Below are 16461 nucleotides of genomic sequence, written 5' to 3'. Positions count from 1 at the left end.
ATCTTCCTATAAGGCAGACGATAGGACCGGGCTCTACACAGAGAAGGTCGACTACTGCTGTTCCTCGAGCAACCCAAACAGTAGGACTTGGATAACATTGGGAAAGCATGCCCTTCCTACTTGGAAGAGGCACGCTGCGGAGTCACCTCCTCCCAGAGGGGGTTGAGTGACATTTACTCATGTGGGATGTGGTAACCCAAAAGGGTCCTATTGCACATGGAAGTCTCTGAGATGGCTCAGGCTGCATCATCTAGAGATGGCAGAGCATAGCCTGCCAGGGGAAACAAGGCCCTAGTAACTGTACCGTGGAAATACACATACTCCCAGAGGGGGTTGAGTGACATTTACTCATGTGGAGTAACCCAAAAGGGTCCTATTGCACATGGAAGTCTCTGAGATGGCTCATGGCTGCATCATTTAGAGATGGCAGCATTTAGAAACACGGGTCTAGTAACTGTACTGTGGAAATACACATATGGGATCCCAACAGGGTCACTCATATGGGCACTAGCCTCACACCAGATTTCAGGAATTCATTGGATGAAAGGCCTGGCGCCGGACGCTCCGCCACGTCTGGCCGCCGGAGTTAGGGAACCTGGTTAGGGAACTCTCTGGAGAACTAGGCGGTATGGACGCCGCAAGCCGACTCTGCACCGGGCCTCTCAGTGTCACTACCCGTTTGAGGTGAGAACACAGGAGGAAACCGGTTCGACATGTAGACTATAGAACCTAGCGAACATGTTAGGAGTAGCCAGCCCGCAGCTCTACAAATATCTGCTAGTGAGGCACCACGAGCCAGCGCCCAGGACGACCTTGGGCACACCTTGGGAGCAAGGAGCATGAGTTCCGGGAACCAGGTCCTGTTGGGCCAATATGGAGCCACTAACAAGACCTGCTCCTCGTCCTCCCTGATCTTGCACAGCGTCTGTGTGAGTAGGCTCACTGGACTGGGGGGAACACATATTTGTGCAGGCCCCGGGGCCAGCTGTGTGCCAGTGCATCCGTGCCTTGGTTAGGGAGTAGAACCACTGGCAGTGGGTGGTTTCTGGAGATGCGAACAGGTCTACCTGAGCAACTCCAAACCATCTCCAAATCAGCTGAACCGCCTGGGGGTGGAGTCTCCATTCCCCTGGAAGTGCTGCTCGAGACAGCTCGTCGGCTGCCCAGTTGAACACTCCTGGGATGTGGATGGCACGAAGGGACCTCAGATGCTTCTGACTCCAGAGGAGGAGGTGACGGGCGAGTTGCGACATCCGACGGGAGCGTAAACCGCCTTGATGGTTGATATACGCAATGGTCGCAGTATTGTCCGTGCGGATCAGTACAGTAGGCACCCTCTGAGGTGGCTCAGGGCAAGGCGCACTGCCAGCAAATCGAGGCAATTGATATGCCAATGCAGTTGACCTAGCCAGCAGGACTGCGATTTCCACACGCAAGAAAGGGGCATCGACAGCTTTTACTGATGTGAACCGGATGCCCCTGAACTTGGGGGGACGACGGGCGAATTGAATCGCGTAGCCGTGTCTGATGGTCCGCAGGAGCCACCAAGACGGACTGGGGAGCGCTAACCAGGTTCAGAGAGACCGTGTCAGTGGAACCAATGGAGCCACCAACGTACCCGCAGTGAGACTGCGCGGTGGAACACAGGGACCCGGCCCTGGGCCTGTAACGGCCACGCCTGTGACGGCAGAGGGCGGGGTCTGGGTGTGAAGTGTAACACTCACCTGATCCCTCCTCGTGAGAGGGAGAATGCAGGCCCCTGGCTTGAGTGAAGTCCAATGCTGCCCGCTGGTGAAAGAGGAGGAGGGAAGTGATCCTGTGATGCACAATCCACCACTCTCCTCCTCTTGGGACCCAGAGACTGAGGAAACAGCTCTTTTTCTGAAGTTTTGGGTACCGCTGGCTGCTGGGCCAGCGGCGGAACACAAACAAAATGAAACAGAAGATTCTCCTCCCGGCCCTCCTCCGGGAGAGGGAGTGGTGCGGTCACCATCTTCCGATGAGCAGTCCCCTCCATCTCCAGGTCACCAATCTCAGGGCCTCTTGCACTTGTCACCAGGTTTGGCAGGGGCCTGGACGGACTGGGCGTCCTGCCTACTCCCGGCTCCACAACGCTGCCTGGTGGAAGGCTGCAGCTGCTGCGTGGGAGCGGGGGCGGATGCAGGGGGGCACCCTCGTCAATGAGCAGGCTGAGGGGCTGCGGCAGGAGTGGAAGCAGCAGGTTTCCTCTGGCACATGATGTGCTTGATCGCCTCAGTCTGCTTCTGTGCCGCCGAGAACTGCTGGGCAAAGCTCTCAACCGCGTCGCCGAAAAGGCCGGTCTGTGATACGGGAGCATTCAGGAATTGCACCTTATCATGCTCCTTCATATCGGCCAGACACAGCCAGAGATAGCGCTCCTGGACTATCAAGTTGGACATCACACGACCCAGAGAATGTGTGGTTAGCTTCATCGCTTGGAGCGCGAGGTCCGTAGCAGTACGCAGTTCATCTAGAACCGCCAGGTCATGACCACCCTCGTGCAGGTCCCTCACGGCTTTGGCCTGATGAAACTGCAACAACGCCATGGCGTGAAGGGCAGAGGCCGCCTCCCCACAAGCTCTGTAAGCACTGCCAGATAGACCTGATGAATACTTACAGGCCCATGAGGGTAGACACGGATCACCCCGCAGAGTGGTAGCGGCCGTAGGACACAGTTGCATGGCCACCGACCGCTCCACCGAGGGAATGCCCGTGTACCCCAAAGCGGCCCCGCCATCGAGGGTGGTGAGGGAGGAGGAGCTGCACGATTTGTTTCTGGCAGTAAAAGGTGCCTTCCACGATCTCGTGAGCTCCTCATGCACTTCCGGGAAGAATGGCACCATAGGGGGCCGCTGAGAACCAGCGTGAGCCCCACCGACGAACCACTTATCCAGCCTCGAAGGACCGGTATGCAGTGGAGGATTCCACACGAGGCCGACATTCTCGGCGGCCCAGGAAAGCATAACCGTCATCTCTGGGTCTGACTCGGGCAACGCCATTTTCCCCGAAGGGGGCAACGCAGCCGAGTCGTCATCCTCAGAGACAGAGAGCTCGCCCTCCGATGCTGCAATCGACATCTGGTCGTCAGGGGGAGCACCGAAGGATACGGGTGGTACACTCTGTCCTGTAGAGGGCCCAGTGTGCACCTCCGGCAGCTCCACCTTCTGCGGAGCGCTTGAGGGGTGAGGAACTTCCTTTGAAGAAGACGTCACCGCAATCCTCAAATCACCTCTGACTCCACTGGAAGCAGCGACGCCCCGGGTGCCGGGACGAACGCTGGATCGCTGCAGAGGCAGAGGGACTCCGCCACGTTTTTTATGCAACTCCGAGATGGTCATGTCCCCACACAGAGAGCATGCACCATCCACGAAAGTTTCCTCGGCGTGCTTAATGCCCAGACACATGAGGCAGCGATCGTGACCATTCTGAGGCGGCAGGTAACGACCACATCCAGAAACACAGGGGTGATGAGACATCTTTAAAAAGACACGATCACCCATGTTGCTCTTTCAGAGATTGCTCTTTTAGTGCTGAATCACACTGGGGAGCTGGCCACCGCACACTGCTGGTGTGGCTGTCTCCACGAAGGATGATCTTTTTTCCCATGAGACAGTGACCACCGCTGCTGACTGCCGTAATGCCCGCACTCGCTTGCAATTACTCAAAGGAAGGGAGAGCAGTAGTGATGCACCACCACTCGGCTCCAAAGCGAAAAGATGAATGATTGCGTTGCGCCTGCTGCCTCTTATAACTGCGCTGCGGGGTGTGGCAGCCAGATGCGAATTCTGCATGCCAATGTCCATTGGCTCATTTAGTTACACTCAAAGTGGATTGGTCTCTCTGGCGAGATTCCTAATTCGTCGTTCACCGACGTGACGTCGAGAGTGAACGACTGAAAGGAAACCAAAAATTGTTCTCCTATGGCATTCCTGCAAAACCTCCTTTTTGGAACATTTCTTTTTAAGAGTGAAATTAGTAATTTAGCATACAATAAATGTCAATAAATTTCACAGTGTGAATCTCTGGCTCGCTGTAGATTCACTACAAATTTTCCCCAAGTTTGTGTATTATCAGTATGACAGCTCATATCCAGCGCTGCCCACATGTGCTGTGTGTTCACAGTTTCCGTCCACTGCCTGTATACGACACTCTGAGGAGCCCTCGGCTCCTCTCTTCCTCTCGCTTCATTCCAGTCCTCTGAATCCACAGAGGAAACCACATCAGCCGACTCACACACACACTCACACACAATCAGAGGCAGAGAACACAGCTGACTCAGACTCAGGAAATACAGCCACCTGCCACTCAGCAGTGCTAGCCATGAGAGCAATGCTCCAGCGCCTCCAGAGGGTGGAAGAGGAGATTAGCCAGGTGAACAACCACCATCTTCCTTCTGGTCTTGTATGTGTATTATAAGTAGGGCTCCTCAAGTTTTGAGATATGCTCAAATATATATTTAACTACATCATTAAATGTATTGAATGCAGGTGGAACATTCTTTATAATGGGTGCCGCATTTGTCCTTCATTAACATGGACATAAAAGCTAGTATTTTGTCTTTATTCTTTCTGTCAATATTTAGTAAACAAATATATTATTTAAAATACTTGAAGTATTTTTCCCAGGATTAGTGTCAACCCTGTTATCATCATAAGAATATCTTATTAAAGTAACATATTGTTCACAATTACATTATTGTACCTTAAAGTAGTAATTGTCCCTTTTTATCACTACATTTTATTTGTCAGGAGACAGATCTTAAAATATCAACCCTGTTACCATGAGTTTTTTAGTCAATAATTGATTATTAAAAACAGGATCATTAAATTATATTTTTAATGTCAATAATAATATATGAATAGTAAAAACAGTCAACCCTGTAACTATTACATTTTCTAAAGGAATAGTAACATCCCAACCTATATTGAGTTTTTACTTTGCCTGAAATGGCGCAGTGCTATTTATTATTACTTAAAATACATTATTTTTCTAGACAGAATGTCTACAAGCTAACAGAAAGGCATTTAATTCCTCTTTTCAAAGTGGAAAATGCACCCATTTCATAGAATGTAATTTTTTAATGCATTTACCAATTTTGACATTAAAACTATTTCATTCTGTTCTGTCTTCTTTCTAAAGACTGAGCTATTAATAGCTGTTCATATGTCCTAAAGTCTTTTTAATAGAATATTTATTTATAAATAAATTCCAGATGAGATCTTTAGCAAAAATACATTCCTGAATTATGAAAAATAATGTTACTTATTGTTTGAGAATATGTATGTTTAGAGGCAATTTCAACCAATTTAAAATTAAAATAATCAAGTTAACAGCATTAAAAAGCATGACATTAATCGCAATTCTATTGACAAGTAATAAATGTCAAGCACATTAGTGGACAGGGATCTAACCACAGATTTTCCTGTTCACCACAGGCTCAGTCTTTATTCTCTTCCACTTTTTTCTTGCTGTTTTCTTTCTACCGGCTTCACTCAGAGGAAAGCCCAGACTCAAAAGGCCAGGGAGTTTCATAAAAAAAGCATAAAGGAGAAGGCTGTGCATTTGAGCGCACTGTTCTCTGGCGAGGCCTGCTCTCCACATCAGGTGACTATGTTACTGCGTGTGTTGGCTTTCCTCACTCAGCTGCTGTTGCATGCCCTGCGGTTTTGGCCTGTGATCACTGAGTGACTGAGCATCATTTCATGCACCTGCAGTCTTTGCAGATATCATCACATACTGAGTAATTAATTCCCTGAACCCCCGCTCAGCCATAATTGGTTAATAATCTGTCTAGCAGAACAGATGTGGGTCAGCTGAGGACATACTGCAGTGCTCGGTACATTCAAATGACCTGTTTTACTTGAAAAGAGTTAATAAAGTCAAAGAATGCCAGTGGACATCATAACATATTAGATGGTATTTGGTTGTTCTTTGAAGAAATTGTTGGAATAAAGTTTTCTCTCAATTCTAAGAGGGTTGGTGACATTCACATGGCTCTCTTAGTCTTATAAAGGGGTCTGGGCTGCTCAGGGGTCCTGTAAGCATTTAAATTGATCTCTCAGACTGGAAAAGCAGCTTCTTTACTTTTTTACTGCACGCATAAGGAGAAACCATCAGTCCAGGTGTCCACAGATGATTCAAACATCCTCATTCTCTGTGCATTTATTATATTTCCTGGCAGTACTATGTGCTTCTGTGAGAAAATGCAGTGGGCGAGAAAAAAAAAAGTTCATTAGATAACAAAAAATCATCTATCTGCAAAGACTGATGCTAGTTCTTCTCTCAGTATGTGTGAATTGCTCTCTCTGGCTTCATACTGTAACACGCATGTTCTGGGTTTTGTCATCCATCATTAAAGTGCGGGCCAGACACTCCTCCTTGTAATTTCTATGAACCAGTTGAGTATATTTAGCTTTTGAAAACATTCCAAAGAGTGAGTAACATACGTTGAACAGTCCTCTAGAGCCTTCAAACAACTGCTAAATCGGAAATGAATAATGTTAACATTTTCCACAAGGAACTTAAGTTACATAAATAACATCATTTATGTTGCAGGTTTCCTGATTTTGCACAAAGCAGTATATTTTTATATGTAGCCATAGGAAAGAAAAAAAACACAAATGAGGTCTCTTTCATACCTCAGTTGTGTCAGGCAGAAATAAGAGCAAATAAAGAGCAAATAGAGCAAGAATTAAAGGGATAGTTCAATCAATTACTGTCATCAGTTACCCTCATGTAGTTCCATAGGACCTGTGAGACTTTTGTTCATCTTTGAAACACAAATGAACATACAGCACTATATATTTTTTTATGAAACTGAGAGATTTCTGTCCCTCCATTGAAATTCCATGCAACCAAAACTTTGATGCTTAAAAATGTATAAAGTAATTATAATCCATAATTCATCCATAGTTTAATCAAAGTTTTCTGAAAAGAAACAATCACTTTATGATGAATGTTTGAGCTTCCTCAAGAACCAATGTGATTTGTTCTCATGTATCAAGGAAGTGCTGTTGAGTATCCATTTACCATATTTGATGTGCTCTGTATAAAAAGCATTAACAATTTAATGGAATGGACTTTCAGTGGAGGGACAGAAAGTTTCAGAAGAGATCACATCATCTCAAACTTTGCTTAAAGCAAAGTCTGCAATTAAAATTCAATATTAAAAGACCTTAATATATACTCAAACATGTCTTATCAAATACTCTAAGACCACATTTTCTGCAGCTATCCATATTTCACTGCTCATCTCATTTATGTCTATTTTTGTGTTTATTTTTACCATGGAATTTTTGGAGAAACATCAGAGATAAAGTTCTTTACTATCAGTTAAACATAACTAAGAAATCCTAAGAACTCAGGCCTCCTGAGATTTAAAAGAGCAACATTTGAGCAATACATTTTCCTTTGAGTAATGAGTGTCCTATAATCCAATTTTCTCAGTTCTGAATGTTCATGCTATCTCTGTTCTGGACAGACTGACTCCTCTGCTGTCTGACCTTCCAATCCATCTCACATTAACCCCACCACACCCAATCCCAGAATGCATTGCTGCTCCCTACAGTACGTCCTCCCATGTCCTCTCCTAATCTTGACTCCTGTCCTCTGACAGTGCCTGCCATTACTTACACATGCACTTCTTTCGATCTCTATTACAACTTAACACTCCTAATACTGCTTGCCCATTTAACAGCCTTTAATGAATCATCATCAATTCATGTCCTCCTCATGCTCTTTCCTCTGCTCCTAATAAGACGGATATACCTCAGACTGGGAAGCTAGACATGCAGCTTTGTGAAGAGAAGAGAGAATCAGTGAAAAGCTCAAAGGTGCTTTTTTCTGAGACATTTACAAATATGATATAGATTTCATTAGTGCCTGTCCACTTTTTCAGCAGCATTGTTCCAGAAGTATTTCTACCATTCATTTTCCAATAAGGATTTTAAAGTCTTTGTTATAAGCCATGAACCAAGCCAACCAGCTACAAGGTGAATCACAACATCACAAACTTTTATTTGAAGCAAAAAAGAATTTGAAAATTAGCAAGATCGACTCCACAGAGCTCTTTTGGTGCGATTTGCTCACCACAGCTCTCTGATTGGTGGAATCTTCTGTACAGAATCATGGGTAATGTAGTTTTTCATCATGAATTCCACTGATAAACTTGATTATTTAAAAAATCAATTGAAATAATGCGAACAGATGGCTTGTCAGATGTACTGTCAATTAGCAACCTCAGAGCTCACAAATGGTCTGTCTTTAAAGGTTTATAAGTAGTTAAAAATACATTTTCCTATAGAGAAAATGAATTCGTTTTTATTTCTGGAACCCGACTGCTGCACTTGATTAGCGTTACACAGAAAATTTAAGCAAAAGTCAATGTTATTTATTTTCATATGTGGTTCCACAGACTATACGTAGGCAAGACAGAATACAGTAGCCAGTATTGCTATGTATAAAAAATATACATAATATGCAGAGATATCAATAATAAAAAATAATAAAATTAAAATTAAAATAACAAAACAATAAAGTGACAGAGCCATTGATTAGCTTAAAGTAACTGGTACGAGATCAAATTGTGTTGAGTGACACTGGGATCACAGATTTTTTTATTTTTTTATTTATGATTTTAGTTCAGTGAAATCAGATCCTTGGCACATCTCTACCAAAGAAAACCAGCATTTTGAAAGCTCAGATAAAATAATCTGATCATCACCTTGAAGGTCTTCTTCAACCCATCCATTTTGCTACTAAACTTGCTCCAATTCTCTCTCTTCATGACTTGTGTCTGTGCAGCCTCACTCTTCATCTCTCCATTTCCCTCATTCCATCCCATTGACCACCCCTTCATGCCCTCTCCCACAATGCACTGCTGCTTCCTGTCCTCCTCCACTCATTTCATCCTATCCCTCTCTGCTGTTGCAGCAGGTAAGGGCACGTGCAAATTTTACACTCTGTCCCAGTCTGCTGAATCTAATTCTTACTTTTTCTCCTCTTCCACTGGCATCCATTTGGTTAAGGTGTCTAAAACCAAACCATTACATGCGAAGCACTTTATAAAGGAGATACAGGGAGAAACAGTAAGTTCTTCCTATCTGGTGAGTGTTCTCTCGTCGCTCAGCTAAGTTAGGAAATATAATTACAGTGGAGAAGGATTTAGCGTAAGTGTTTTGACATCTGGCATGCTGGAGGTCACCGGCTTAGTCAATCTTCTAAATAATTGTAGGTTAGTTATCATTACTGTATGCTCAGAGTGCGCCTTTATGACATATTGAATGGGATTTAATATGTGGTTGCAGTTAAGCAGTCGCAGAACGTCTCATTTTAGGCATCAGAGCGAAACCCAGATCCCCCAGTCAGAGGAAAACAGAAACTTTAACGTACCTGATAAGGTATCATGGCACCATCTAAACTTGCTGTTATGCGTTTTCTGTGACTAAACATATTTGGAAAGTGAAACCAACATGTTTGCATGTCATATAGACAGTGTTTCTGTTATTTCAAGGTATGTAAAAATATATTTTTCCACTGTAAAGAGTTAAACACCTAATGAAATGATTACTTTTGAAAAAATAGGCAGTTTAAGATACTTAATTGGTGGTGTAAAGAAGTTGTTCCACACATAAGAGCATTCTAAAAAATGAATTAATCTCAAGTACCAAATGTGTCTGTGGATATAGGTTATTTTCTTTGAGTGGTTAGAGCGTTTGAGCAATCTCCAGATTTAAATAGCAATTTAATGTTATTCTATGTAACATATAATCAAAATCTTGATTTCCCTGTTGTCTAATCTGTCTCTCCAGCTCTGCTCTGAACAGACCAGTTCTTCCACTATCCATCCTCATCAATCTAACTCCATAACATTTCACCCCATCCCAGAATGCACTGCTCCACTCCATCTTTCCTTTACATTCTGCTCTGCTTCCTCTTTAAGGTATAGCAGTGGTTTTAACTTTAACACTCTTCCTGTATATGGCCTTAGTTCTAATGCCTTTCAGAGTCATTTCTCGTTAACGTACAGTATCACTATCACTCTGCTCATGTCTCTTTTAAAGCAGTAAATTAAAGCCAGAAATACTTTATGGCATAAACATGCAAGAAGAAGCAAAGTGTAACTCAGAAATGGTGAGTGTTTGTCAAGATAATTGTTTGATTAATTGATTGAATGTGAAATATGCACCCACTAATGAAACTGCTTTTGTTTTTTAATCACCCTCATGTTGTTCCAAACCTGTCCATGGAAGAAATATCTCACTTGTCTCATAGTTGAATGCTACAGGGCTAGTTTGAATATGTGGATGTGCAAATAAGATTTGAGAGTTTCAATGACTTCTGATTTGGTCTGTAACTCACACAAAGCTATCGTATCAGCTTCAAAATACTTGAAATACACTGAAAAATGATTGGTGTAAGAATTACCTTAAAACAATATTCGCTTGCTAGTAAATGTCACAAATAATTACAAAGAAACAGCAAGTGATATATTGAATAAACATAAAATGTTGAATTTTGAAATTTAAAATAGTATTTTCTTGTAAAACGTACTCCATTAATCTGTTTTATTCATAAAAAAAAATATTTTACAGTGTATGGTACAAGTCATATAGACAGCTTTTTATGGTATTTTGGGATTTTTTTTAATAGTATCATTTTTTGGAGCTTGAAAGACCAAATGAAACAAGAATGCTTTTTTTTTGGAAAGAAATTGCTTGGGAATTTCTCCTTTTGAGTTTCATGGAAAAAGAAGTCATACAGGTTTGGAAGAATATGGGGATAAATACATTTTCATTTTTGGGTAAGCATTTCATTTAACTTAACCAAAGATGATCATAACATTTGCTGCAATAAACTCTCAAATCTACATTTGCAGTCTGCAACCAGCAGTAGCACAACATCCTTTACTGTAAGAAAACAAACAGATGTTCCTCAGTCAAATGGAGACTCATATGCTCCCAAACAGGTATATGACCATATCTGTGGAATGACTCTTATCCACAATCTACCAGGACTCGCATGATGTGCAGTCTGTCTGGAATGAGTCTTCCGTGATATTGTTGGCATGTTGTAGGCAGGACTTGAGAGCACTGATCAGGGCGGCAGCTTTCGTTGATGGACTGTCTCTCTTCACATGGTTGGTTTTCTAATGAGAACGTGCCAGTCTCTCTCTCTCTCTCTCTCCATAAACATGCACACACACACACACAGACACACACACACACACACTTGGCTGTAAGCATCCTTACATTCTAGCTAACGACAGGGAGAGAGAGAGCATTCCCAAAGTCCTCTCTTCCATTGCCAGATGCCTGAAATTCTAGCTCCACCCACTGAACAGTTCAAAGTGACTGGATCATTACATAATCGTCTGGACATAGGAGTTTTTCAAGTTTTACTCGATGCCTTTAGAAGTATCTCCAGAATGACTGACAACCCTCATTGTGAGCTAAAAAAGTGAGCTCTGTTCTAAAACCTAGTGAGATGCCTACATTCTATAAACGTGACCCAAGCATACATGAAAAATATGTGACTCTTGCTACATTTCTGCAAAAGCATACCTGTACAGGCATTTCACTGCAGTTTCCAGCTGAAATTTACTTTAGAGGCAGTAAAAGACCAACAAACTGTGTTCCTTTTTATACAAATTATGATTACAGGGGCAGATTATTGATTAACACAATAATATTTTATAACTTTTATAATTTTGGTATACTTTTACCACAGTGCATGATTTATTAATTGCAACATTTTGACTTAAGCAGCACATAAGCAGCTCCATATATATGGATTTTCTAACATAGTAAACTTGCTCGGTAGCTCACCTAGTACAGCATCACATTTACCATGCAGAGAGCTCAGGTACGAGTCCTGTCGAACATGAGTCACGACACTCAACAAAAGAGCTGAAAACCTCGTAGAAGGAAGCTAGCGCAGCATCAAAAAATGCGTTTTTATTTTTATTTTTCAAGACACTGCTATTTAATAAACCTGCATCAGCAATGGAGAAAAAAAAGTGTTATAGTGCCTCTGGTGGACGTGTCTCCTGAACAGTGTAGCAAAACGTACCTGAAGCTACTTATTTCAGGTTTTGTAGAAATGTATCCAGAGTTATATATTTCTAATGAGCCTGAGTTACGTGAACGCCTGCCTTCTGAGTCAGCACATATCACATATCAATGTTGCTAAGCTAACAACATGAAAAATAAGCAATCAAATACACGTCACATAATTATTGTGCTATAAAATATTACAATTTATTTTTTTTAAACAATACTTTACAATATATTAATAAAGTACTGTATACATGTGTAATGCTTTTCAGAATTGCCATCTTTGTTAAGGATGAGTGCAGTGCTACCTTAAATTTCCCTAAATCAAGGAGGGGTGTTTGATACATCTTGCCTATCTTACACCATGTTCCTGTGATGCTTTAAGATGGTGCCTATTTATGCAGCTCAGTGAGTTATGGAATAGAGCAATGCAGTCTGGTTCAAAAGAATCTATCAAATCAATCAAACTCGCTGTTTGACAGAAAGGTTTTCTGAATTCTTTTCTCTCAGATTTTCCCCAGCATGTCCTCTCATGCTATGTCTTGTATTGCTTTATCCTTCTGTTTCATTCTCTTTTCTCCACTTTCTGTCCCTGCTCTCCCATTGGCTGGTAGCGCACAGTAGGCAAAGTGTCTCTGATAGCGTCTGCTAGAGCTGACTCTCTGGTTACCCTCTATGAAAATGATCATAGGCCCCAGGCAAGCAGCTCTGACACTCCGGTAAGCCACAGATCAGCTGGTCAATTGTTTTTAATCTGAAAACAAATATGAATTCATCTAGGAATTTTATGAACTCATCCTGTGTAGTTCAGTGCATTTCATCATTTACTGACCTTAATGTTGTTACAAACCTGTATGACTATCTTACTTCCCTGAAAGACAGCAAAATGTTCAAGCTTCTTCTTCTTTAATCAAAAGCGTATGGGGATTGGGACTATCAAGCTCCAAAAAATGTTACCATGGTTGCTCATGTAAATTGAGAAAATTAGATTAAATCTCTCATAGAGGTTTATATACTGTTCAGTAATGCTTTCAAAAAATGGTGAGGAACTATATGAAAAATGCAACACCACTTCAAATGACCTGCATTTTACATGTTTAATTAAGTCATTATGTGACATCCATATTATCTCAAAAATACATATGATTTAAAAATTTAGCATTTTTAATACAGTTTTGTATAAAAACTGAAATTACTTGTGTGTTTACTTCTGAAATGTACTTCTGAAATGACTTCTGGCTCATTTATAACAGTGAAAAGTCAAGCACACTGCATTGTGGGATACAGTACTCAGTACTGTTTGAATATATACTGCATAATTTTGGCAATTGCAGTAGGTCATACAGATATTGCAGTAGGTTTCAGCATGCTTAATCGACACAATCTTGACCAGTTTTTTTTTCTTTTTTCCCCCAGCCTTCCTTAAAAAGAGAATTTCCTCAGAGTCTGGGAGATGTGTGTCATGCGTGTAAGAAACGGGTGTTTGTAGTGGAGAGGCTCAGCGCGGAGGGATTCCACTTCCACAGGGAATGTTTCCGCTGTCATACCTGCAGAGCTCCACTGCGCCAGGGAGGGCATTCCTTCGATTCAGAGGAAGGTACTGTGAAAGGCCTGTAATGCATTCTCACTGTTTCTCATTTAATAGTTCACCCTAAAATGAGTGTTAAATCATTTACTCACCCTCATATTGCTCAAAACCGGAATGGAGAATGGAGGGAATGGAGCTGTCAAGCTCTAAAAATGACAACAACAAAAAAATCACCATAAAAGTACTCCTATGACTATATAAAATTACTCCCTATGACTATATCTAAGTGTTCTAAAACCATATGATAACTTTGTATGACAAACAGACCAAAATAAGCAGTTTTTAATTGAAAATCTTTTAAATTTTTGTGTAAACTACTGTATCCCATTAAAGGGATAGTTCACCAAATATGAAAATTCTGTCACTAATTACTCACCCTCACGTTGTTCGAAATCCGTAAGACCTTCATCTTCGGAACACAAATTAAGATATTTTTGATGATACCACGACGCAGGAGCACCTCGCGCATACATGGTACTGTCGTAAATGCGTGTCGAAGACTGACAGAGAAGAGAAGAAATTGTTGAATAAAGTCATTATTTTTTTGGGGGGGGAGGGAGGTTTGCGCACAAAAGAATTCTCATAGTTTCATAAAATTAAGGTTGAACCCCTGATGTCACATGGACTATTTTAACAATGTCCTTACTACCTTTCTGGGCCTAGAACATGTCAGTTGCGTTGCTGTGTATACAGGGTCAGAAAGCTCTCAGATTTCATCAAAAATATCTTAATTTGTGTTCTGAAGATGAACAAAGGTCTTACAGGTTTGGAACGACATGAGGGCGAGCAATTAATAACAGAATTTTCATTTTTGTGTGAACTGTCCCTTTAAATTCCAGGCTATTTCTTACATTGCAAAAAGAGGTCAGCTTTGTGACAGCAACCCAAGCGATCACAAGGAGAATCATACCAAGACTGACAGTAGTTTATAGTTTTTAATTTTCATTACACAGCAAATATAATCATATACACATAAGATTACAGTTTGAAAGATGCAGGCATTGTTTCTAAATGTCCGAAGTCAAGATGAGGTGTCAATTTAATAAACGCAGCTCACACTAAAGTCACTTTCAAACCAAGCAGCTTTCTGTTGGTTAAGATACCAGATATAATCTGCATGGAGAACTTTTCTGTCCTCAAGCCAAACTCCAGAATGCTTGGATTCCTATTGAAATGACTTGAGTTCGCCCACAATATTTCACAGAGGAACAGTAAATGTGACCACACCTTAATACTAATGCTTTCTTTTGCTCCTGTAGGAAAGTTGTACTGCAAACTCCACTTTGCTCAACGGAAACCCTTAGTCAAGAATGGGAGGACACCAATTCTACGCACGGTAAAAACTCCTTTATGCTTCATCTCTTTTTTTAATAATTCATCAGTAATTGTCTTACAGCACACCCATCTTAATATTGATTCTTCAGACGTGTAATGATGAATCCCATGACGGCTCCAGCTGGAGTCCAGAGGGACGTGAGCATCGTCTCCAGGACGAGTCTCCAGGTATCCTGTCCTCACTGAAGAGAAGCCTGCGCTGGCCGCTGCACGTGTGTGCTGTGCCTCGTCGTGTGTTTAACTGGCTGCATGGTAAAGCGTGGGCCACAGGAGTCCACCTGCGGGATAATGCCGAGGATTACGCCTTCCTGTACGAACTGCTCAGTGTGAGTCTGCCTCTGCTCGCCGTTCTCCATGAACAGCTCGTCCAAATGTACGCAGAGGCCGAGCCGCTCAATCTACAGCCTCTGCAGCACTGGCTGGAAGAGCACATGGGCCACTGGGTCTTAATGTGAGAGAAACATCGCCAGGACCCTTTAAAAGGGTTAATATGAACGGAACGATCTGAAATGTCCTACTTTTTCAGAGAGTAGAAATGAAATGGCCTGGTTTGGATTGTACACAAATTGCCAAAGCCTTTCTCAGTTACGAAGGTTTGCGTAAAGAGAAAAAAGTGTCAAACACGGAGTGAACTTTAAGCACTTTAATGAGTGAGCTGCCTTCATATGCACGAGTAAGAGTGACGTTCTGCTTTTAGTTATTAATGAACGTTCTTTATTGAAACTGCAAGTTTACAAAACCTGACCGATCAAGCTGCAAACACGTCTCGTCTGCTCTGTTAACCGTTCACGAACATGGAAGTCACATTCTTCTCGCACGTTTACATTTCTTATGAAAAACATACAGCACGGCTGTTAAAAGGAATGTTCCAGGTTCAACGCAAGCTAATCTATTGACAGCATCTGTGAAAATGTTGTCGACTATCACAGAAAATAACAGCATCTTATCCTTCATACTGTTAAAACAAACAAGAATTACAATGGAAGTCTGTGCATGGGACAAGGCATTTCAGAGGGTTTATCTGTTATCTGAGCTGTAACATTGTCAAACATGTGACATTTTTTAGTGGTGTAACACACTAGTGACTGTGTGTTGTCTTGTGGCTGGCCTTTCAAAACAGTGTGAGCATTTTTTCAGATACAGTACTATGGACCACTTAGGCCTATATAAAAGCATCCAAAAAGCAGCATGTCATGGGACCTTTAACATTTAATCCTGTGTATTGTCTTGTCTCATTCCTCCAAATGCCTCCATTCATTCATTGTCCTGTATACTTCCATTGAAAGAGCATTACTGTAAATGTGATTTGTGCTGTTTTTTTTCCGTTATTTCCTTTGTTAACAGATGCTGTCCATAGAGTTCATCTTAAAGTTTAACTTTAAAGGTGCTGTATGTAGGATTGACACCGAGTGGTTGAACTAGGTATTGCAGTCCAAATTCAAAATATTGGAGAGGGTTTTTTTC

At 42.0% G+C, this 16461-nt stretch overlaps 1 protein-coding gene across 5 annotated transcripts in view; it reads left to right on the top strand.

Moving 5' to 3' along the window:
• The window catches only part of mical2a (microtubule associated monooxygenase, calponin and LIM domain containing 2a), a 75159-nt gene that overhangs the window by 57407 nt on the left and 1291 nt on the right, over positions 1-16461 (top strand). The window contains exons 18-30 of one of the 5 annotated variants that reach the window (XM_016441386.1): positions 4144-4392; positions 5518-5625; positions 7779-7853; positions 8824-8955; positions 9048-9125; positions 9327-9419; positions 9846-9961; positions 10083-10152; positions 10898-10987; positions 12689-12793; positions 13491-13671; positions 14922-14998; positions 15087-15165. In XM_016441386.1, coding sequence (XP_016296872.1) covers positions 4144-4392; positions 5518-5625; positions 7779-7853; positions 8824-8955; positions 9048-9125; positions 9327-9419; positions 9846-9961; positions 10083-10152; positions 10898-10987; positions 12689-12793; positions 13491-13671; positions 14922-14998; positions 15087-15165 — 1453 coding nt within the window. Of the gene's footprint in view, positions 1-4143; positions 4393-5517; positions 5626-7778; positions 7854-8823; positions 8956-9047; positions 9126-9326; positions 9420-9830; positions 9962-10082; positions 10153-10897; positions 10988-12688; positions 12794-13490; positions 13672-14921; positions 14999-15086; positions 15166-16461 lie in introns of all 5 variants that reach the window. The other 4 variants (XM_016441387.1, XM_016441388.1, XM_016441389.1 and 1 more) reach the window with 4 other exon arrangements.

The sequence above is a fragment of the Sinocyclocheilus anshuiensis genome, unplaced genomic scaffold, assembly GCF_001515605.1.
Source record: "Sinocyclocheilus anshuiensis isolate Anshui unplaced genomic scaffold, SAMN03320099.WGS_v1.1 scaffold747, whole genome shotgun sequence".
Classification (NCBI taxonomy): Eukaryota; Metazoa; Chordata; class Actinopteri; order Cypriniformes; family Cyprinidae; genus Sinocyclocheilus; species Sinocyclocheilus anshuiensis.
The sequence above is the reverse complement of the archived record's forward strand: the minus strand, read 5'-3'. Positions and strand labels throughout refer to the sequence as shown.